Raw genomic sequence first — 24,250 nt, forward strand, 5'->3', positions numbered from 1 at the left:
TTTGAGATAACTCTATGAGGTAGGTACTATTATTATCCAAGAAGCTGAGTCACAGGAGGGTTAAACACAGACAGTCCCTGGGTTACGAACGTTCGACTTACATACAACCCGTAGTTATGAACCAATCTCTGCAAAGCCTATTATATTAAAAATTTGAGGTACATACAATGGTTTGTAATAACAAGTGGGCGCTACTTTGTGAGGCGCATCAAAATATAATAATTATTATTATTACTATATTGTGTGAAAGATGTTTTAGTGTATCTGGAGGTGTTTCTTTAATGTTATTTATGCATACAAAGGTGTACTATATACAAACATTTGACTAACTGATGTTAGATACAAACTATGTACGGACAAATTCAACTTAAAGACAGACTTAGGAACGAAACTCGTTAGTTATCCGGGGACTGCCTATAATGAGGAAGGTCTCAAGGAGCTACGCTGAAGCCCTGGGCACTTCTCCTTTACAGCCCAAGATCCTAACCAACAGTGGTTCTCAATGGGCTGATACTGCCCCCTAGGGGGCATTCTGAAACTTGAGGGGTTGCTTGCCTCACTGGAGCCCTGGTTAAGAGTTCAGCTGCTAATCAAAAGATTGACAGTTCGATTCCACCAGCCGCTCCTTGCAAACTCTATGGGGGCAGTTCTACTCTGTTCTATAGGGTTGCTATGAATCAGAATCGACTTGACGGCAACGGGTTTGGTTTTTTTGGTTTTGCTTGCCTCAATGAGCCCTGGTGGTGCAGTGGTTAAGCACTGGGCTGCTAACTTAAAGGTCAGTGGTTAGAACTCACTGGCTGCACCATGGGAGAAACATGTGCAGTCTGCTTCTGTGAAGATCTGCAGCCTTGGAAACTATGGGGCAGTTAGGGTCGCTATGAGTCAGGATCCACTCAACAGCAAGGAGTTTGGGGTATTTTTTTTTTTTTTTTTTTTTTGGTTGCCTGGGTAGCAGAAACGGTTTGTGCTGGGCTACTAACCTAAAGGTTGGTGTTCAAGCCCAACCACCAGCACCACAGAAGAAAGGCCTGGTGATTTGCTACCATAAAGATTACAGCCAAGAAAACCTTAAGGAGCTCAGTTCTACTCTGTCATACACGGGATTGCCATGAGTCAGAATCAACGCTAGGGCAGCAGGTTTGTTTTTTTTCGGTTTTTTTGGTTGTCTCAGTGATAGCGGGGCAATACTCTCCTGAGGCTTAGTGGCTGCAATGCCCAGGACAGATTCTCAAAATAAAGAATTGTTTCATCTCTTACATGACATTAGAATGTTCGACTGGACTAAACCTACTAACAGTATCTGTCAGTCATACTTCAATTCATAATTATGCTGAAAAGTTTTTATAAGCTTTTCATTTTTATAAGCTTCATGAATAGCTCAGTAGGTTAGCAGGTGATTGTTATGGGGAGGAAATAAATGGAGCAAAGGCAGGTTTCTCAAAATTACTGACTAGTTTACCCCAAGCATTGTCTGCATAATGCACTGTAATATTCCAATGATGATATATTTGTTTGAAAACGGTTCCAGTGCGGTCGGATATTACTGAATAAGCAGAGACCAACTACAGATACTTAACAGAGGCTATCTGAGAACCAAACATCGTTAAAGCAGAGATACTTGAAATGCAGGGGCTCTCACTGGATCTCCTTAATAGAAGTTTTTAGAAATTATTTCATATCGTTACCACTCTTTCTGTTTTTAAGGTGTTTGCGGCCCAAAGATGAACACCTATGTGGAAATGTTTTGGAGAGTCGCCTGTTGCTTTTCTGTCTTTCTCCACCACACTCCCAGGGGCCACCACGGAATTGCTCTCAGCTGCTTTTATCATCATTTCTCTGTCGAATCCACCCTCTATTCCCCAGTGTGTACCAGAAATATAAGCTCTCCAAGGCTCTTCACAGTCCTGGAGACTGAATTTTTACCTCAATATGTGGTGGCATTTCAGGACAGATATATATATTTCTGATATTCCATCAATACCCCGTTCGACGTCATAACACAGGGTGCTATTTGGCAATACACACCTAAGTAAGGCCCAGCTCATTCCCATGAACATCATACTTCCTCATTGTTTCCACTTGGTCATCTCGAATTTGCTTTGTTGTATCATCCCCACTACTATCAAGGTTATTTCCGTCTTTCACTCAGTCTACACAAGTGCATCTAGTCTGTTATTCCTTACCTAACATCAGTTTTTATTCTAGCGTTTACTGCTACTACTCTTTCACTTTGCATGTGTGTGTGTTTTTTACATGGAATAGCTCTGGTCTTCTATTTCTCTTAAATTCCAGCTTATTTATTATAATTAGGTGCAAGCCATCTGTTCTGCCTACCTCCTTATGCATTCTAGTAAGTCTTGCCTGAGTGTGTATATATGGAGAGACATCATGTTTTATCATAAATTATTCTTTTTGTCCCTCCTTTTCATGATAGTTAATTTTTTTTGAGTTTTTTAAAATGATGTGTATAGATCAGTTTTATCATCTATGAACTTCATTTCAGGATATAGAGGACATTACAAAAAGGTGTGTGGGGTCTAATGGTGTTGAAGACCAGCACTCCACAACAGGAGAAAGGACGTTAGAACCTAGAAACTATCTTACCAATTGCCAGGGTGTCAGCTCCGACTCATGATGACTCCGTGTGTATCAGAGTAGAACCGTGCTCCACATGGTTTTCAATGGCTGATTTTTCAGAAGTAGATTGCCAGACCTTTCTTCCAAGTCACCTCTGGGTAAACTGGAACCTCCAACCTCTTGGTTAGCAGCTGAGCACGTTAACCATTTGCACTACCCAGGGACTCCAGAAACTATCTACCCTGTCTCTTTTCAGGCCCACAGAGCAGGGAAGAGTACACCTCTGTCTGCACAGCTGGTGGGTGAACGAGAACCAGGCCTCCTGAACCATCCAGCCCACCCCAAGCCTAAATTCAGGCCTCGTCTTCCACAGCGCAACCACAGTCCAAAACTGGACACCGTTGGGGGAAAGGAGGTCGAAGCCCTTTTTGTCTAACCCCCTCCGGTGCTTTTGCCCTTGATTTAACCCAGTCTGACTCTCCCATTAATCTGACAGCAACAGGTTTTACTCAGTTGCTTATCGCCCCCTAGCGTCTAGCATGGGTACTAGTACAAGGAAAACTACTCACAAAATGAATTCAGTACATTTCCAAAGAGATGCATAGATTCCAACTCTTCCCATACCCTCTACCAAACAAAGGAAGGAACCTGGGAACCCCCGAGACCGCAATTCCTCCATACTGCATGCCAGGTTTCGTAGAGATGCGAGCAGCCGAATTCAGCCGCAGGGCATGGAGGAGGGGCAGAAAGGGTCAGGTGGGCGGGGTGTGTGGGAGGGGGCAGTGCCCTCTGGGAAAAGCCCCGTGAACTGAGCCTGCGACTTTAAGCCGCCGTTTGTGTGCGGGAGTGTGAGTAGAGGAATGGACGGGGAGTTAATGATTGACCAGAGGCTCATTTCACAACTTGCCAAGGGTCAGCTTGCCATCAGCATGTACAAGCTCGGTCCACTCCGCTCCTCACCACTTGCCGGCTTCAACCCGGAAGGCCCCCCAGGCAGACTGCGGCATGATCTCCATCACTGAATGGCAGAGTGAGTGCGAGGGACCGGTGCCCGAGTGCCGCAGAGGGGGCTGGGCTGAACTAGGGTATCCAGGCCAGTGTAGGGCGGAGACGCGGGCCCTCTCAGCGGGATCACTGGGGGAACCCTCAAGGGTGACCTCTGGAGCCAATGACTGGGAGCTGTTGTGTTGGCATCCCTGAGGCAGCAGGACCCAGAGCTGGGTGTGGCTCCCCTGCTTTCCAGTGGGTAGGGGGTTGCTGAGGGCCACCAGGTAGCCAGAGGCTAGTGCCTGGGGGAACTGGCAAGTTGGCCAGTCAAGCTGATCCCTTTCCCATTCAGGGTTCTTAAAACTGGAGCCCCAGTGCTGCCTCGGTGGGCTCAGCAGGAGCAGGCGTCTGCCATTCAGACATCTTTCCCACAAACCCTCAAGATCTCCTGAGGTCCTGGATCCCCTCTTATCAGAACCGAAACTCGGCCCCTCCCCAGATCACCATATCCTCACTCCTAAACATCCCTCCCCTTCCCTGAGGGGAGAGGCAGGAAGGTGGTCCCCAGGTGCAGAGTCCAGGAGGGCTGGGGAGAACTGTGGCTCTGGAACAGGAAGAAGGAGGGTGTAAATTCCATTTAAGGGAGCCCTGGTGGCACAGTGGTTAAGAGCTCAGCTGCTAACCAGAAGGTCAGCAGTCTGAATCCGCCAGCTCTGCCCTCTTAGGGTTGCTGTGAATTGGAATTGACTCGATGGCAACGGGTTTGGTTTTGGTTTGGGTGGCACAGTGGTTAAAGCACTCCGCTACTAACTAAAAGGTCAGTGGTTCAAACCCACCAGCTGCTCTGTGGGATAAAGATGTGGCAGTCTGCTTCTGTTAAGATTTACAGCCTTGGAAACCCTATGGGGCAGTTCTACTCAGTCGTATAGGGTTGCTATGAGTTGGAATCAACTCAGCGGCATTAGGTTTGGCAGTGCAATGGTTAAGCACTCGGCTGCTAACTTAAGGGTTGGGGTTCTAACTCACCCAGTGGCTCCGTTGGAAAAAGAGTTGGCGATCTGCTCCCATAAAGTTATAGCCTAGAAAACCCTATGGGGTCGCTATGAGTTGAAAATTGTCTTGACAGCACCTAACAACAACAAATTTCATTTGGGTGAGTTACTTAAAGCCTCTGAGCCCCAGTTTCTCATCTATGAACTGGCGATAGTATTCATTCGTTTACTGAGCAAACAGCTCAGCATATAGCTCTGTGTTGGGCTTAGAGTATACAACAGTGAACACAACAGACACAGTCCCCGCTTCAGGAGTCCCTGGGTGGTGCAAATGGTTAAGCAGACTACTACCGGAAAGGTTGGTGATTCGAAGTTACCTGGAAGCGCCTTAGAAGAAAGGCCTGGCAATCTGCTTCCAAAAAGTCACAGCCTTGAAAACCTCATGAGGCACAGCTCTACTCTGCAACGCATGGGGTCACCATGAGTCAAAATCAACTCCATGGCAACTTTTTAAAATTCGCTGCTTACGCTCTTGAGAAGAGAGACAGATGATTAACAAATAAAGAAGTAAATATATAGTATGTCAAATGGTGAAAAGTCCTCTGGACAAAAATAAAACTGTGTAAGGAGGCTAGGGAGTGTGCGGTAGGAGGATTACTATTTTACATTGAATGGTCAGGGAAGACTTCCCTGAGAAGGTGCCTTTTACACAGAGACTTACAGGAAGGAAGCAAGCAAAACCACGCAGCTATCTGGAGGTGAAAATGTTCCAGGAAGAGGGGACCAAAACAAAAGCCAACCCCATCACCATCGAGTTGATTCTGTTTCATAGGACACAGGAGAACTGTCCCATAGGGTTTCCAAGGAGCAGCTGGTGGATTTGAACCGCTGACCTTTTGGTTAGCAGATAAGCTCTTAACCACTTCGCCACCTGAGGCACTAGCATTCTTGATGTATTTGAGGAATAACAAAGGGTTGATGTGGCTGGAACAGAGTGAGTAAGGGAGAGACTAGTAGGGTTTTAGGTCAGAGAGATCACTGAAGGGTCAGAGCATGTAGTCCACTGTAAGTACTTTGGTTTTATCCACATAACATGGGAACTCATCGTGGAGTTTTATGCAGAGGAGTGATACAATCTGCTTATATTTTATAAAAGATCACTCTGGCTGCTGGGCTGAGAATACATAGATGTGGAAGGGTGAAAGTAGCAACAGGGAGGTCAGTTCTGAGGCAAGAGATGGTGGAGGCTGAGACCAAGATGGTGGCAATGGAGTGGTGGAAGTGGTCAACATCGGGCCCGTTTTGAGGGAACTGCTGGAAGAATTTGCTCATGGGTTGGATAAGGGGTGGAAGAGAAAGAAGAGTCCAGAATGCCTCTAATATTTTTAGCCTGAGCAATTAGAAGGGTAGAATGGGGGGAAAGTGGTAGTCGGGTTTTGGACATGTTAAGTTTGATGTGCCATTAGACATCCAGGTGAGATGTCAAGGAGGCAGTCTGATACATGAGTCTGGAGTTCAAGGCCTGGGTTGGAGAGATAAATCTGGGAATTGCCAGCATATAGATGGATTTAAAACTATGAAAGTCCATGAGATCGCTTGGACAGGGTTTCTCAGCCTCAGCTCTGCCAACGTTTTTGAGCAGGATAACTCTCCATTATTGGGAGCTGTCCTGTGCATTGTAGGATTTTAGCAGCATCCTCAGTCTCTACCCACTAGATGCCACTGGAATGCCTCTCTCCCAGTTAGACAATCAAACATGTCTCCAGACATTACCAAATGTCCCCTGGGGAGAAAAATCTCCCCTCCCTCCCCCTTGAGAACCACTGACTAGGGAATAAAATTATATAGAGAAGAGGTCTAAGGCCTGAGCCCAGTGGTGCACCAACATTTTATTAAATCAGTTAGCATGCAAGTAAATATACCTTTACCAAATGTGATGAATTCTGTGAAGAATGTGGCAAGTCCTATGAGAGACAACAATGAGGGAACCAGATTTAGGTCAAGGAGCACAGAGTGGACCAGGTTTCCCTGAGGAATTTGAGTTGAGACCTGATAGATGAGTCAGAAGACAAGTGGGAAAAGAGTGATCCAGGTGAGGAAATCGCATATACAAAGGTCCTGGGGCAGGAAAGTTAATGGAAACCAGGAAGAGCAGTGTGGTTGGAGTGGGGTAGGCAAGAGGGGAAGTGGCAGGAGATGAAGTTGGACAAGCAGGCTTAGGCCCAATTGCACAGGGCCTGTAAGCCCTGGTACGGATGGGAAGGCCTCTGTGTTTTGTTCTGAGTTCAGAGAGAAGTCAATGAAAATTCTGAGTAGTACAGTAATATGATCCGATTGTATGTTTTCCAAGATTCCTGATTGCTATGTGGAGGAGGGATGGGACAGTGGCAAGAATGAAGCAGGAGACTAATTGGGGGCTGTTGCAGGAGTCTGGGAAAGAGATGGTGGTGGCTTGGAATTGAGGGATGAGAAGTGGGCAGCTTTTCAAGATACGTTTTGGAAGAAGAATCAATAAAGCATAGCTGTGGGTTGAATGGGAGAAGGGCAGCATGAGCAGGGGGGAGAATCAGTGATGGCCCTCGGGGCCTAGGTCAGTGCTGGTGGCATTTTTACTTGTTTGGGGAAAATTGAGGGAGGGAGGTGTGGGTTTAAGGAAGGAGGATCATTAGCTTGGTTTTGGACCTGTTGAGTTCAATATCCCTGAGAGAACAGCAAGCAGATTTGCCAAGTAAGTAGTTGGATATGAGTTTGGAAACTCATGCCAGAAAGGCATGGGCTAGGAAGATAAATGTGGATATTGTCAGCACACAGTGATATTTAAAGGCATAGGAATAGGTATGAAAATAAGATGAGAAGTAAGCTCAAATCCTCAGAGGAAGAGAGAAGTAGGAGCTGGCAAAGGTGACTGAGAAAGAGTGGTTGGAGCAGCAGGAAAAAAGAGAAAGAATATTTCAAGGAGGGAGTAGTCAACCCACTGACAGAGGCGGACTGCTGCCTGTCCATTGGACTTGTTAATATGGAGGTCGCTGATGACAACAAAAATAAATAAATAAATAAAAAACCCATTCTGTCTTGTTGATTCTGACTCACAACGACCCTATAGAATGGAGTAGAACTGCCCCAAACGGTTTCCAAGGAGCAGCTGGTGGATTCGAACTGCCGACCTTTTAGTCAGTGGCCATAGCCCTTAACCATTGTGCCACCAGGGGTGGACATGACCAAAGCAGGAGCAATTTCTGTGGAGGGGTGGAGGGCAAAAGCTGGAAGGGTCTGAAGTAGTGGGTTAAAGCCGCCTTTCCTAGAGCCAGGCGACTGGGTTGAAATGCTCATTCTTCCAGTTGCTGGCTGTGTGCCCTGGGCAAGTGGTTTCACCTCCCAGTGCTCCAGTTCTGTCTGTGACATGGGGTGCACCGCAGGGCCGACCTCATAGATGGTGTATTGGTTTCCTAGAGCTGCTGTAACTAATTACCACCAACTATATGGTCGCTATGAGTTGGAATCGACTCGATGACAACAGGTTTGTTTTTTTTTGGTTTATATGGCTTAAAAGGGAGCCCTGGTCTTAGCTTGCAAGCGGCCATCTAAGATGCATCAACTGGTCCCAACCACCTGGAGTAAAGGAGAGTGAAGAACACCAAAGACACAAGGAAAGCATTAGCCCAAGAGATAGAAAGGGCCACATAAACCAGAGACTTCATCAGCCTGAGACCAGAACTAGATGGTGCCCGGCTACCACTAATGACCACCCTGACAGGGAACACAATAGAGAGTCCCTGATGGAGCAGGAGAAAGGTGGGGTGCAGAACTCAAATTCTAGTAAGAAGACCGGACTTAATGGTCTGACTGAGATGGGAGGAACCCCGGAAAGCATGGCCCCTGGATTCTCTATCAGCCCAGAACGTAAACAATTTCTGAGGCCAACTCTTCAGACAGGGATTGGACTGGACGGTGGGACATAAGGTGATACTCGTGAGGAGTGTGCTTCTTAGCTCAAGTAGATACAAGAGACTAAACGGGCAGCTTCTGTCCAGAGGTGAGATGGGAAGGCAGAGAGGGTTAGGAGCTGGTTGAATGGACACAGGGAATCAGGGGTGGGAAGGAGGAGTGTGCTGTCACAGTATGGGGAGAGCAATTAGAGTCACATAACAATGTATGTATAAATCTTTGTATGGGAAAAAATAAAAAAATTTTTAAAAAAAGGGAGCCGTGGTGGCGCAGTGGTCATGGAGTTGGTTGCTAACCGAAAGGTTGACAGTTCCAACCCACCAGTCGCTCTGCGGGAGAAAGATGTGGCTGCTTGCTTCCATGAAGGTGGCAGCCTTGAAAACCTATGGGGCAGTTCTTCGTTGTCCTATAGGGTCGCTATGAGTCAGAGTCAACTCAAAAGCAACAGGTTATAGAGCTTAAAGCAATAGAAATGTATTCTCTCACAGCTCTGGGGGATAGAAGTCTGAATTCAGGGTGTAGGCAGGGCCCTGCTCTCTCTGAAGGCCCTGGGGGAAGAGCTTTTCTGTTCTCTCCCAGCCCCTGGTAGCCCCAGGCGTCCTTTGGCTCAAGACAGCATGACTCCAGTCTCTGCCTCTGGTCCCCACGTGGCTGTCTTCTCTCTGCATCTCTCTGTCTTTGTCTCTTCTTTTATGAGGACACCAGTTGCATGGATTAGGGCCCACCCTACTCCAGTATGACCTCTTCTTAACTAATCACATCTGCAAAGATGCTATTTCCAAATAAAATCACATTCATAGGTACCGAGGGTTAGGAGTTCAACATATCTTTTGGGGGGACACAATTCAACCCATAACAGGTAGTTATGAAAATTAAAAGAGTTAATTAATATACTTAAAATGCTTAGACTGTGCCTGGCACATAGTGTTTACTGATAAGTGCTGACTATTATTACTATTAATCAGTATTGTTAATTTCTTAAAAGTGAATCAAGTGCTTCCTCTTTCTGCTTCACTTCTTCCCCGTCCTGAACAATTCAGTCCTAAAGCCATTAGTAAACCAAACCCGTTGCCATCGTCATAGCGACCCTACAGGACAGAGTAGAACTACCCGCAAAGGGTTTCCAAGGAGCAGTTGGTGGATTCAAACTGCTAACCTTTTTGGTTAGCAGCCAAATACTTAACCACTGCACCACCTGGGCTCCCTTAAACCATCAGCTGGAACAAAAAGGTGATGGGGGAAGTGCAGTGACCCAGAGCGAGGCATCAGAGCCCCAGCAGGGTGAGAAGGGTGCTCACATTGTGGGTGTCCTGGTGGCCTGGTGTGAGGTGTCAGAGCCAAGGCAGGGTGAGGAGGGTATCCCCCCGGGGGTTGAGGTGAGGGGTGGGGAGTAACTTTAGAGTGGAGGAGCCTGGCAGACAACACCTTAATTGATTAAAGTAAACGTCATCAATAATAGTCAAATTGAAACTGTGTACCACCTAATGGGAAGCAATGAGAAGAATACTGTATCCCATCTGGTGTTTCTGCCAAACATGCATGAGCTGAGGAAACATCAAAAACAAAAAAAATTGTTGCCGTTGAGTCGATTTCAACTAATGGCGACCCCATGTGTGTCGGAGGAGAACTGCTCCATAGGGTATTCTTGGCTGTAATCTTTAAAGAAGCGGATTGCCAGGCCTTTCTTCTGTAGCACCATTGGGTGGGTTTGAACCACCAACCTTTAAGTTAGTAGTCAAGCGCAAACCATCTGCATCACCCAGGGACCTGAGGAAACATCAGACACTCCCAAATCGATATCTACAAAATAACTGGCCCGAATCTTCAAAAGCGTCAAGGTCATGAAAGTCAAGGAAAGACTGAGGAACCAAACGGAAGAGACTAAAGAGACAATTAAATGCAATGTGATTCTGCACTGGGTCCTTTTGCTGTAAAGGAAGTTCTTGGGGCTGTTGATGAAGCTTGAATGGGGCCTGAGGGCTCCATGGTAGTCATGTATCTATGTTAATTTCCTAATTTTGGCAGTTGCGTCCTGGCTGTGTAGGAGAATAAAGGAAAATCACGCCAGAGTATTCGGAGTGATGAGATATCAGTTAGCAATTACTCTCAAACTGTTAAGGAAAAAAATTCTCTGTACTGTACTTGCAACTTTTCTGAACTTTTGTGATTGTTAAAAAAAATGAATAAAAATTTAAAAAAAGGAAATGGGGTTTTGAGCCTCCCTGTACAGCCACCTGCTACAGGATGTTCCTTTCCTCGGAGCTGTGGCTGTTTTCTGGAGCAAGAAAGAAACTCAAGCTCTATGAGTCGGAATCGACTCGACGGCAACGGTTTTCTTTTTTTGGTTCAGTTACTGGGTGGAGTGTGGAGATGGGGGGCAGCCACCTCATCTCATCTGCCATAGGCTGCAGGCTGTGGGCGTTCCTTGAGAAAGTGAGACCCAGTAAGACTGGATTTTTTCTGGAGTACGAGTTGGTAAGGTTTCAGTTTATAATTTGAATGATAGATCTTACTTCTCTATGTTAAATGATTCTTTATCTGGAGCTGCAGGGGAGGGGGCTAAACAGAGCATCTGGGCTGCCAACAACGTGTGACGCCAGGGACACCTACTGCTGGTCAGTGCGATGTGGGAAGCTCGCAGCTTCTCACTAGGTGGCGCCCTGGAGAACCAGGCATCGTTGAGGACTTACCTTAGCCTTCCTCTCCCTTGTTCTCGGCTTGCTAAAACATGTGATAACTCTGGCTGACGTCCAGGCGGGGGCGCGCTGCCCCCTCTGTCTGGGTTACAGGGATCATCGACTACAGGCATTCTTGGGAGCGCTTATATGACACGCTCCCCTGCCTTCTCTGCCATGTTGTTCTCAGGAGAAGAACTTCAGGAGCAACCCCCAGCTGGATAACTTGACTAAGATCAATAAGCTACTCTAATCAGAGGAAGCCAAGAGGCAGAGGCAAGGACTGACGCTTGTGTGTGAAAAACACAGTTGCTGACCGTGTTCTGTGAGGTTTTGTGTGCATCGTGCAGTTTCTCCCCTGAACGCTGGAAGCACTAAGCCTAGCCCATAAGCGATGCCGCCCCCGTCAGGAAAGTCCTGGACCTGCACGAGCCCTTGATGAAATGTGTGGAGCAAGTTGCAGGCCTAACTATGTAATCATCGTTGTGTAAGAAGAAAGTATCATACAGGGGAGGAGAAATAAAGTCTGAATTTGAGAAACTTATGCTGTTTCTAAAAACTGAATAAGGGGCTGTTCTTAAGTGCTTATGGGATGAAGATATGTATATTTTAACAAAACAAAATGAAATCCCAACAAAATGTTCAGATCATGTTTCTACATGAAAACATTTACTAAGGGAGATAGAGTCAAAGAGGATACAGTCAGAACAGGAATCAATGACATATTTTATGGAAAGTATAAATTAATAACAGATATTTTATGACAGGCATACAAACTTAAAATACCTTTATCATTCAGATTAAAGAAATATGGTTGAGGCTTTCCTCCACAATAACCTGGTCTGTACAATATTATCACAACAATTTGTGTAGATGTAGCTCCTCAGCTTAATGTCTCTGAGAATAGAAAAGTCAGGGCATGCAGAGACAGAACAAAACCTTCATAATGACCCAAGGAGATTGTACTTCCTCCGCCCGGCTGTCCTGGACTCTAAGAGACTTCCTTCAGGCAGGTGGAAGGAGGAAACTAGCCCAAATGGACCACGGAAGTGTGTCAGACTTTTCCCAGACACAGGAGGCATCAGCCATTTGTAGAGAATGGTTTCTGGGCCACTGGGAAGTACATTGAGAATAATGGTGCTGCACTGGGTTCTAAGAGAATCCAGTTCCTGCTGAAAGTGAGCCCCAGTAAGACTGGCTTTTTTCTGGAGTATGAGTTGGTGAGGTTTCAGTTTATAATTTGAATGATAGATCTTATCTTTATGTTTAATGATTCTTTTAAAGAAGCTCTTTGGCCTTATTTCTATACTGGAACTGATTCTAGTCCTCTTAAAATCTGCATGGTAACAGATTATGAAAAATGAACTATCCACAAGACAATTGTGTTGTTTCATTTTCTTTCAGTTGTAAGTATAACTTAGCAGTAAATATAGTCTCAATAATTGTTTAGGGTCTGCATCCATCCATCCATCCATCTATCCATCCATCCATCCATCCATCCATCCATCCATCCCCCACCTACCCATCCATCCCATTTCTTCCTCTAGACACCGAGAATGATTTTTAACCTCACTGGAAAACATGGTAATAATGCCAGTTTCACAGATGTTGTAGGATCAATTCTAAGCTTTTACTTAACAAGTCCAAGAAAATTTTTTCTCTTTAAAAATTACCTATATGTTTTTTTTAAATTCAGCCAACCTCAATGTCTAAAAATTTAGACATTTTTAATCAAGTTATACATATTGTAGTTTAAAAAGATACTCTTGCCACATCCCTACCCACCTCCATACCTGCTTTATAAAAGCAGCCACTTTAAATTTTTAGTGGTTTCTTTTCTTTATTTCAGTATTTCTCAACAGCATGTTATATTGTTATTTCTTCTTCTTTTTTCTTTTTTGGTCTTTATCAGTTGACTGGAACATAAGGACATATATATGCCTTCACAGCTTATGGATAATTTATCAGTTTTTTTTTCCCCCCTCTTGCGAACATTCTTCTGAATCCTCCGTCCTCATGTTCCCGTCTGTACAGGCTACTCCCCAGGACTGTACAACTTATCCTTCCCTCTGGTATCACTCTGGGAATTGCCTTCTCTTCTTGAATCCTCAGTTGCCTTAATCCCACGGTTCCTCCTTGGTTTACGTCTTGTTTTAGAATGTCACATCATCCTATAGGTTGCAAGGATAGAAAATCTGGAGGACCTTCCATGTCTGAACCTATTTTTTATTTAACCTATTTTTAATTGATTGTTTGGCCAGGTAGAGATTTCTAGGTTTGACATCATATCCCCTCAGTTTTGAAGGTATTGCTCCATCATATGCTAGCATTTGGGGCCCTGGTGGCACAGTGGTTAAGAGCTATGGCCGCTAACCAAAAGGTCAGCAGATCAAATCCACCAGCCACTCTTTGGAAACCCTATGGAGCAGTTCTGCTTTGTCCTATAGGGTTGCTATGAGTTGGACTTGATGGCAAGGTTTTTTTTTTTTTTTTTTTTAAATACTAGCATTCACTGTTGTTCTGGAGGAATCTCATGACCTTCTGTTTCTAGCCCTTCTTCCTGCCACATGTTTTTCCTTTGGGCACTTTTAAGGTCTTTCTTTATCCCTGGTGCTTTGAACTTTCACGGTAATTTATTTTTCTGAGCACTCAAACCTTTTCAATCCAGGAATGAGTGTTCTTCATTACTTGATAAGCTTTTAAATTTAAAGTGATAGAGTCATTCTTTCATTCAGTTGTTTAACATTTATTTAATGTTTATTTATTTAGTCCTGCCTTGCGCTAGGCACTATACTAGGTGAGTCAAACAAAGATCCCTGTCTTCTAGGAGCTTACTTTCTAAAGGGGAAAAACAGACAATAAAACAATAAACATAATAAGTCAGTGATCAGGTGTGTATATCAGAGGTGATAAAGTGTGGAAATGTACAGCAGTGTATGGGTGTAAGAGCACATACAGTGTGTTGGGCGAGGGGTTGCCACGTACAGTCGGATGGTCGGGGCAGGCCTCATTGGTAAGGTGAAAACTGAGTGAAGACTTGAGGCCGTGGGAGCACGTGGGGGGAGAGCATGTCCGACAGTGAACAGCTAGAGCAAGGCTATAAGGCTGGATGGAGCTCACCGAGCCTGTGGGAGGAACCACAAGGAGACCAGTGTGGTTAGAGGGGAATGACTGAAGGGATGAGGTTATGGAGGGGTGCTGGAGGATGGAGGAGAGCCAGATCCGACAGAGAGCCTAGAGGTCATTTAAAAGACTGTGGCTTTTATTAGACTGGATTATAAAACAAAAAATAATACTTGTGAGGAGTGTGCTTCGTAGTTCAGTCAGATACGTGAGGTCAAATGGGTAGCTCCTGTCTTGGAGGCAGGATGAGAAGGCAGGAAGGGACAGGAACTGGTCGAATGGACACAAGAAACCCAGGATGGAAAGGGGGAGTGTGTTGTCACATTGTGGGGATTACAACTAATGTTACATAACAATATGTAGATAAATTTTTGTATGCGAAATTAACTTGAGCTGTAAACTTTCACCTAATGCACAATTGAAAAAAAAAAAAAGACTGTGGCTTTTACTCTGAGTAAAGTGGGAGGCTTTGGGGGAGCCTTTGGAGGCTTCTGAGGTAGATAACATGATCTGACTTTTCTTTTAAAAGGATCACTCACCTCTAGCCATACTTTTTAAATTACTGACAGGGTTATTGTATATATAGTTTTGTAACTTGTTTTATTTATTGAATATGGCTAGACTTATTTTCTTTTTATTGTAAGATGTATGTGCGTTGGTTCCACCAGCCATCTGTCAGTCTGTTGCACTGTGGTGGCTTGTGTGTTGCTGTGATGCTAGAAGCCATGCCACCAGTATTTCAAATACCAGCAGGGTCACCCATGGTGGGCAGGTTTCAGCAGAGCTTGCAGACTAAAGGCAGACTAGCAAGAAAGGCCTGGTGATCTACTTCTAAAAATTAGTCAATAAAAACCCTATGGAGCACAACAGAATATAGTGCTGGAAGGTAAGACTCCTAGGTTGAAAGGCAACAGTGGACTCAAGCATGCTGGCAATCATGAGGATGGCTCAGGACTGGGCAGCATTTTGTTCTGTTACATATGGGGTCACCATGAGTCAGAGCCAACTCAATGGCAACTAACAACAAATGACAGCAATGCATGTTAGATATAAATCCAAACAATCAAATTTGGGATCAGAAGGGAAAGTTCCTCTAGGGCTTTACCTTTTCCTTTCCAGCCTCAGCTGAACCACAAGTCACAATCGCACTGCAGTGTCTAGTGGCAGTACTACTGCCCTTTTGCTGTATGCTTTTCTGAATTTTATTTATACATTTACAAATGTATGTATACAGATACCTTTAAAAAGTGATAGGATCAAACTATACATATTGGTTAGTAAATTACTTTGTTTTGTGTAACTGTGTAACAAATTTAAAAAAAGTTATTAAGAACAGAAAAAGTGAAGGCAATGCGTGCAAACAACCCTGTCCAGAAGCATAACTGGGAACAGAAGCAGAAAAATTAGTGTGAGAGATGGTGGGAGATCTATGACCTGGGGAAGTGGTTTTCTTTTGGATGGATGGCAAATGGGTCAGTTTGAATGTTGATGGAAATAATGCAGGAATCAGAGCCGTGAGAGATGTGATAGTTGATGGAATGAAGTCATGGAGAAGGAAAAGAAGATGGACTCGAGTACAAATGGTAAGGGGGGACATATAAATCAGTGGAATAGACCTGAGAGTCTAGAAATAGACACATTTATGGTCAATTCGTTTTCTACGAGAATGTCAAGACAATTCACTGGGGGAAAGAATAGTCTTTTCAACAAATGCTGCTGGGACAACTGGATATCCACGTGCAAAAGGATGATGGCGAATCCCTATCTCACACCATATATAAAAATTAACTCAAAATGGATCACAGACCTAAATATAAGAGCTAAATTATAAAACTCTTAGAAGAAAACATAGGAGTAAATCTTCCTGATCTCGGATTAGGCAAGTGTTTGTTAGATCCAACACAAAAAGTACAAGTGATAAAAGAAAAAACAGATAAGTTGGATTTCATCAAAACTAAAAACTTCTGTGCTTCAAAGGACACCATTCAGAAAGTAAAAAGACAACCCATGGAATGGGAGAAAATATTTGTAACTCATGTATCTGATAAGAGACTTATATCCAGAATAAATACAGAACTCTTACAACTCAACAATAAAGACAGATAGCCCAATTAAAAAATGGGCAAAGGATTTGAATAGACATTTCTCTAATGAAGAAATGTAAATGGCCAATAAGCACATGAAAAGATACTCAACATCATTAGTCATTAAGGAAATGCAAATCAAAACCACAATGAGATACCAGTTCACACCCACTGCTGTTGTTAGGTGCCTTCGAGTTGGTTCTGACTCATAACAACACTATGTACAACAGAACGAGACACTACCTGGGCCTGCGCCCTCCTCACAATCGTTATGCTTGAGCCCATTGCTGCAGCCACTATGTCAATCCATCTCATCGAGGGTCTTCCTGTTTTTCGCTGACCCTCTAGTTTACCAAGCATGATGTCCTTCTCCAGGGACTGGTCCCTCCTGATAACATGTCCACATCACGTGAGATGAAGCCTTGCCATCCTTGCTTCTAAGGAGCATTCTTCCGGTTTCTTCCAAGACAGATTTGTTCGTTCTTCTGGCAGTCCATGGTATATTCAATATTCTTCGCCAACACACCCACTAGGATGGCTAAAATTGGTGCAGTGACTTTGGAAAATAGTTTGACAGTTCTTTAAAATGTTAAATATAGAGTTACCATATGGCCCAGCAATTCCACTCCTAGGTGTATGCCCAAGAGAACGAAAAACATATGCCCACACAAAAACTTGTACACAGATGTCCATAGCAGTACTATTCATACTAGCCAAAAAGTGGAAACATTTTAAATGTCCATCAATTAATTGATAAATAAAAATATGTTGTAGCCATACAATGGAATGTTATTCAGCCATAAAAAGAAATATAGTACTGATACAAGCTACAACATGGATGAACCTTGAAAATGATATGCTAAGTGAAAGAAGCCAAACACAAAAGTCCACATAGTATATGAGTCCACTGATATGAAATGTCCAAAATCAGCAAATTCTTAGGGATAGAGAATAGATTAGTGATTGCCTAAGGGCTGGGGGTGTGGGGGCGGGGGGAGAAAGGAATGAGGAGTTACTACTAATGGGTACAGTGTTTCTTTTTGGGGTGATGAAAATGTTATGAAATGAAGGGACTCAAGGATGAAATTTAAACAGATTATGAGTTGGATAATGAAACATTTGAAGACTATAAGGTGGTGAGGGTAGCACTTGCTACCTCACAGGGCTATTGTGAGGACAGAATGCCATTGTATATATAAGGTGACCGGTACAGATTCCAGGTGCTACACATAGGTTAAGGAGCCCTGGTTAGCACCCACAGTGGTTAAGCGCTTGGCCGCTAACCCAAAAGGTCAGTGGTTTGAACCTACTAGCTGCTCCATGGGAGAAAGATGTGGCAGTCTGCTTCTGTGAAGATTTATAGCTTTGGAAACACCATAGGGCAGTTCTACTCTGTCCTACAGGGTCACTATGAGTCGAAATCGACTCAGTGGTAATGGGTTTTACATATAGGTTAGTTCCCACCCTTCCTTTCCCTTCTCACCCATCATCCTTTAAGAGCATGGAAGCTGAGATTCCTGGATGGAAATGGAGCCCTACCCTAGAGGGTACCTGTCTAGTAGCAATGGGGAAAAGTTCCAGGCATTCTAATCTACTCCCCAAAGTCCATCCCACTCCGATCTCCTTGCCTGTTGCAGAGATTGGTGTGGGCACCATCGGCTTCGGCATCTTCTTCATCGTCTTTGGAATACTTCTGTACTTTGATTCCGTGCTCCTGGCCTTCGGAAACGTGAGTGCCCCAGCCTTGTATAACTCTCCTCTCACAACTTTCCTGAAATCTCTGTTGCCGGGAGGGTCAGCTCTAAGTTCACTCAGGTGTGCCCATCGAGGGGTCACGAACATCAAGCCTGGGCAGCAGAGGGTTGCTAGGGGGAGAGAGCAGGGCCAGCTGGGCATGGAGAATCTAAAGACCTGGATTCTCATGCCAAGCTCTGTGTGATGCCTGCAGGGAAGTGGAGTACCAGGATGGATGCTGTACCTGCCATCCATTCCCACAGTTTAGTGAGAGGGAGGTAACATGTACATACGTGACTTGGAACGTGGGGAGGGACAGCGGTATGGTCAGGATAAGATAAACCCATTTAATATGAAACAAAGTCCTTAGAGGGAAGAGACCACATTCAGTTGGAGAAGGATGAACAGGAATTTGGGGAGGAAAATGGGGGTGGAGGTGGATAAAGCACTTCCAAGTGGATGGACCAGCAAGAGAAAAGGTATGGCAAAGAAGAGGGAAAGCATGGGGCATGCTGGAAGAAAGCCAGGAGCCTAGGCACTCTTAAGGGAGCGTCGGGAGGCAAGCTGAAAACAGTGATAGAACCATATAGTGGAGGGCCTGGAGTATGATCCTATAGGCAGTGCAGCCACTGAAGGAAGGTTCCATGTGACTTTGGGTATGGCTGCCTAACCTATTTAGGCCTCAGTCTTCACTTTTATAAAATGAGGAGAGTCTCACTGTACCTATCCCACCTTCCCTGGGAGGTGTGATGAGAAATGAAATCATTTACGAAGAAGTTCTTGGGATCCAAAGAATTGGGTGGGAAGCCAGAGACCTTCAAAGTCCAGCTCCTTGTCCATCCCCCTGCCTCTGGGCAGTTCTGCTCCTAACCAGCTGCGATTATTCAGGGCTCTGAAATTTTGCCATGCTCCTGGATCACCCTTTCTCATATCGTCCCTCCTTGAAGAGTTGGCAAGTCCTGCCCCATGTCTGCTCCAGGTCTGAGCCCCTGACTCCTGAGAGGGCTGGTGTGTTTATTCTCACGCTCCTCTCCCTCCCTCCCAGCTGCTGTTCCTGACTGGCCTGTCCTTCATCATCGGCCTGAGGAAGACGTTTTCCTTCTTCTTCCAGCGGCATAAGCTCAAGGGAACCGGCTTCTTCCTGGGGGGTGTGGTCATTGTGCTTCTGCGCTGGCCCCTCCTGGGCATGTTCCTAGAAACCTACGGATTCTTTAGCCTCTTCAGGTGAGTGCATGTCCCTGGTACCCCAGACAGGCCACCAAGTCCTCTGAGTAGCTGAGACCACCCACTGGTCTGGGCAGCCCCACCAGCAGGGTGTGTAGAAGTTGGGACTTTATCCTGCTAGAGATGGCGATCGGTGGAAGGATTGAGAATGGGGAGGGGCATCAGTCTGATGCTTTGGAAAAGCACCTCCAACAGTAGGTTGCAGGATAAATTGGAGGGATCACCCCATCCATGAGCAAACATTGAGCACTTACTGTGTACCCAGCACTGTGTCTGTCACCAGGGAGGAGACACAAGCCTTCCCTTAAGTCTCTAACGATCCAGCTGGGGAGGAAGGGCAGTGAACGAACATTTGCCAAGCCTCTAATTTGCTCCAAGCACGCTCACAATCATCTCATTTTATCCCCTGCATGACCCATTATAGGATTTTCCTCTACTTTGTAAGTAAGGAAACCAAAGCTCAGAGAGGTTGCCCTTGCCCGAGGTCTCACAGCTAGTGTACAAAGGACCTTGCACTTGATCAGGTGTCTCTGTCTCTTGGCTCCACATCCCTCAGCCTGTCCTGTGTCAGCTCTGGGCCTGGTGAATGGCAGGGTGGAACCAGAAATGACGTGTGCCACATGTGGTCAGGGCTGTAGGAGCTTGGAGGAGGCAGGCCAGGGAGGTGTCCTAGAGGAAGAGGACCTGAGATGGGCCTTAAGGGAAGGGACTGGAGGTGCTCAAGGAGAATAAAGGATAGCAGTGAAGATAAGGATGGGGAGAGAATGGGGATAGTGGGGACTAGGAGAATCATGGCTTATGGAGTCATGGGGAGGAGCTGGCATCTGGAACCCCTGGGTTCTTATAGGAGCCCTCGGTTTGCTTAGTGCAGCCTTGAAAACGCCCCAGTTAGCCTGAATGTCCTAGTGTAGCGTGGCTTCCAGGAAATTTCTCAGCCATTGGGTCTATCACTCATGTATTCAACATTCCAATATGTCATTATTCAAATAGTCAAATACTGTACATAATAACTACCTGTCGTTGTCATCGTTAGCTGCCAACAGCTCATAGCAAACCCACGTGACAGACTCATAGCAACCCCATGTGACAGAGTAGAATTGCCCATAGGGTTTTCTAGGCTGTAATCTGTACGGGAGCAGATCACCAGGTCTTCTCTCCCGAGGAGCCACTGGGTGGGTTCAAACTGCCAGCCTTTTGATAAGCAACTGAGCGATTAACCTTTGCACCACCAGGGCTCCAATAAATACCTACTGTAGGCCAAATACAGGACTAGGTATGCACTGTGGCACTCAACAAGGAGAGGGTTCCCGAGGAATGTGCAATTTAGTAGCGAAGACAAATCCTAACAATAGCTGCCGTTTGGCTCAGGTGTGTGATTGCGGTCACTGCATATTTGGTAGTTCCAACGAAAAATAAACCGTGACAAAGACACCTGGTAGCAGCATTGTAGGGACAAAATATTGGAGCTCTAAGGGACCTCAGAGGTACAGCTGAACCTCAGGAAATTGAGGCCCAAGGAAAGGAAGCAGCTCACCCAGAATTCGAATTTGTAGTGTAATCTCTTTCCCCCTGCCCTCACCTCTGCCAACCCCGAGCCTCCAAGCCCTTGAAGAATTCGTGTTAAGGCCCTATACTATACTTAACCCCGTTTTGCCGCTTGAAACTGAGATTCAGAGAAGTTGAAGAACGTGCCCCAGTAGGTGGTAGAGCCTAGATCTGAACCCCAGGACTCTGACCCCAGAGCCTGCATTCCTAACCACTTCCCTTGGGTGCCTCTTAAAACACGGGTGCAGAACCAAGCCTGCCTCCATGCACCCCATGCCCCAGGTAGCCATGTTCTCTTGGGAGTCAAGTCTGAGCCTTTTTTTTAATTAGGCACATATACGTTTTATTTATTTATATTTTTATTTTTTTGTGGTAAATATATATGATGTAACAAAACGTGACATTTCAACAGTCTTCACGTGGACAGGTCAGTGGCATTAATCATGTTGAGCAGGTTGTTCAACCATCACCCTTATTCATTCCCAAATTATACCATCGCCCTTAGCAGACGCTCAGTGTCCCCTAAGCACTGAGTCCTCCTTGCTGCACACCCCTGGGAACTCTGGCCTCTATGCACTTGCCTATTCTAGACAGTTCACGTAAGTGGGATCTTACAGTATTTGTCCTTCTGTATCTACTTATTTCACTCAGCACAATGTTTTCAAGCTTCGTCCATGTTGATGCATACATCAGCACTTTGCTTAAGCCTGAACCTTCTGGTGGACCTCAAACTTGGCTACCCTCTTTCCTCCCCTCCTGGACCGCCACTGACCCCTCCCTCCACTCCTCTGCCCCTAGGAGCTTTTTCCCTGTCATCTTTGGCTTCCTGGGCAGTGCCTCCAACATCCCCTTCCTGAGTGCGGTGAGTAGACGCTGCCTGTGGCTGGGTGGCGGTGGCCTGGGGTTTGCCGGCCTTCAGTGCCTCTTCCCATCCCTGAACCCTCTCCACCTGACAAGAGCAGATGAGGGCAGCTACAGGCAGTTATGCCTAAGGGGTGGGTATGGGAGGCACAATTAATAGTTCCTTATTAAAGGGAAGAAACTGAGACTCTGAGACTCTAGATAACCCAGCCTGAGTGCCTAGGATTTCCGGGGAGCTGGCGAGGTCTGGGGTCCGGGCATGCAGGGGTGTGTCATGACTGCCAAGAACCGAAGGGAGAGCAGGTGGCAGATTCTGTCTTCCCTTGGGGCAGGCTTGGGAGCAGTGGGGCCAGCCCCAGCCCCTTCCCCTCCCTTTCTCTGAAGCACCTGACAGAATATGAGCTCTCTAGGGAGCCCAGGGAGGCCCAGCAGCCAGCACATTGACGCCTGCCAGCTGGGCCCAGCCCCCACACCTCCTCCATATCTGTGCCTGGCACTGCTCCCAGTTCTCAAGGCCAGCTCCATAATAACCTAGATATTGAGTCTCCTCCCCACTCTTTGTCTGGAGTAATGATTCTTGGTTCCCACAGCTGTTCCGGAGGCTTCAAGGTACCAGCTCAGTGGTCTGAACAGCAGAGATGAGCTCCTTGAACTTGGATCATTGGATGAGGAGGCTTGAAGGGAAGTGGGGGCCACCCGCTCAGGCCCGCCTGCACTGACTCATCTCCCCAGCACACCTGGAACTCCCCAAGTCCAGAAGAAAGAATGGAGCTGTCACCCCTGAAAAGGCCACCAGAACTGTGGGGAGCAGAGATCTAGGGTCCCATGGAGATCAGCTCAGGGCTGGCATCATGTCCCCGACCTGTATTTATGGGAAGAAAAGCAAAGATTAAATCCCCAAGCTGTGAGTGTGTCTGAGACTAGAAGTCGGTGTCTCCAGCCCATTAAGTCCATCCCCTGCCTCAGGGGTGCACGCCCCTCCGTGTGGCAAGGGTCAGCCTGCTCTCTCATGAGGCTGCACTTCTTACCCTGGCACTCAGTAGTCCTGCTGAGCCCATCAGCAGTGAGCAGGAGACAAGTGTCAGTACTAAGCCTGCGTATCCTCGGGAAGTGCTTCTCAGCTATTAGACTTTTGTCTGCACAGGGAACCAACCCGGTGAAGCCTGGGCTGGGAGAGCTTCCTGTCTGAGGGTAGAGACCTGACTTCAGAGAGCCCCGGTCTGACAGGTGAACAGTCCCTACCCTGGGGAGCCCCTGTTGTTGTTGGGTGTCATCGAGTTGATTCTGACTCATAGCAACCCCATGTGACAGAGTAGAACTGCCCCATAAGGTTTTCTAGGCTGTAATCTTTACAGAAGCAGATTTCCAGGTCTTTCTCCTGAAGAGCCACTGGGTGGGTTCAAACCACCAACCTTTCGGTTAGCAGCTGAATGCTTAACTGTTGTGCCACCAGGTAGGGAGCCCCTCCTCCAAGGGTAAAGACAGTTCTTGCAGGCTCCAGAAAGAGACGGGCTACTTACGATGCATGCACGTAGTATCTATGGCGTGCTCTCTATGTGTGTACCAAGCAATGGAGTGGGTGCCAAGGGGACAACGGGGGACTTGTCCCTGCCCTCAAAGTGTTGTGTACACCCAGTTACAGAACAGAGCGCTCATTGCCAGAGCAGGGTGGGCATGGGTGCCACGAGACATAGCATCTTCAGGTTTGCTGTCACCACCTTCAGGAAGAGGGGAAAGCCCAAAAGAAGACCCCAAACTCCCATATCCCTGCAGTTGCCATTGATTCACAACTTGACTCTTTTAGAAGCAAATGGCTTTTTCTGTGGCGGTATTTCTTTGTGCGGTGGTTCGGGCTCGGCTTTGATCAGACCCCTTTTTGCCTACAGAGCCCTGTACCACCCAGGGCACAGCAATGCAGACAGCCGTGGAGGAGCGTTCCTGATTTGGGAGGAAGCTTCTTGTTCCCCTGACCTTTCTCCAGGGTCTACACAGTGCCTGGCTCATTGTCGGCTCCCAACAAAGTTTTGCTAACAGGTGACAGAGGCATGAGTGAGCTTAAAGACACCCTCCCCAACAAGCTTTCTTTCAGCCCTTGCCCACTCCACCCCCCACCATTCTGATGGGACCATGTCTGTATGAAACTATCTTATTAATACCTTCATTCGTAGAACAGTAGTTACTACTTTGAGTCCCTGGGTGGTGCAAACAGTTAATGCACTCGGCTGCTAACTGAAAGGTTGGTGGTTCAAGTCCATCATCAGCCTTGGTCTTTTCAGTGAAGTGGGAAGCGAGGTCATTGCTAAGGATGGTAGGGTGGCAGTTAGGGTTGGAGGAGAGTGGAAAGGGCTTACAACAGTCACGGTGAGGGTGGGAGTTAGCAAGGCTGTGTCAGCAATGCGCTGAGAAGAGGAGCAGCCAGCAGGACTCCACTGTGGAATAATAATGATTTATTTAGCACCTACTATGTGTCGGAATCAACTCGACAGCAACGAGTTTGGTT

General features: G+C 46.2%; 1 protein-coding gene across 1 annotated transcript; it reads left to right on the forward strand.

Annotated features, from left to right (window-relative positions):
- The first annotated feature begins 3,441 nt into the window (after positions 1-3,441).
- Positions 3,442-22,379, forward strand: GOLT1A (golgi transport 1A). Its single transcript, XM_004375252.1, has 5 exons — positions 3,442-3,610; positions 18,024-18,115; positions 19,166-19,344; positions 21,688-21,751; positions 22,341-22,379. Exons 1-5 carry the CDS (start codon positions 3,586-3,588, stop codon positions 22,377-22,379), a joined length of 399 nt encoding a protein of 132 aa, XP_004375309.1. The 5' UTR covers positions 3,442-3,585.
- The last annotated feature ends 1,871 nt before the right edge of the window (positions 22,380-24,250 follow it).

This window comes from Trichechus manatus, unplaced genomic scaffold (assembly GCF_000243295.1).
Source record: "Trichechus manatus latirostris isolate Lorelei unplaced genomic scaffold, TriManLat1.0 scaffold00035, whole genome shotgun sequence".
Taxonomy (NCBI): Eukaryota; Metazoa; Chordata; class Mammalia; order Sirenia; family Trichechidae; genus Trichechus; species Trichechus manatus.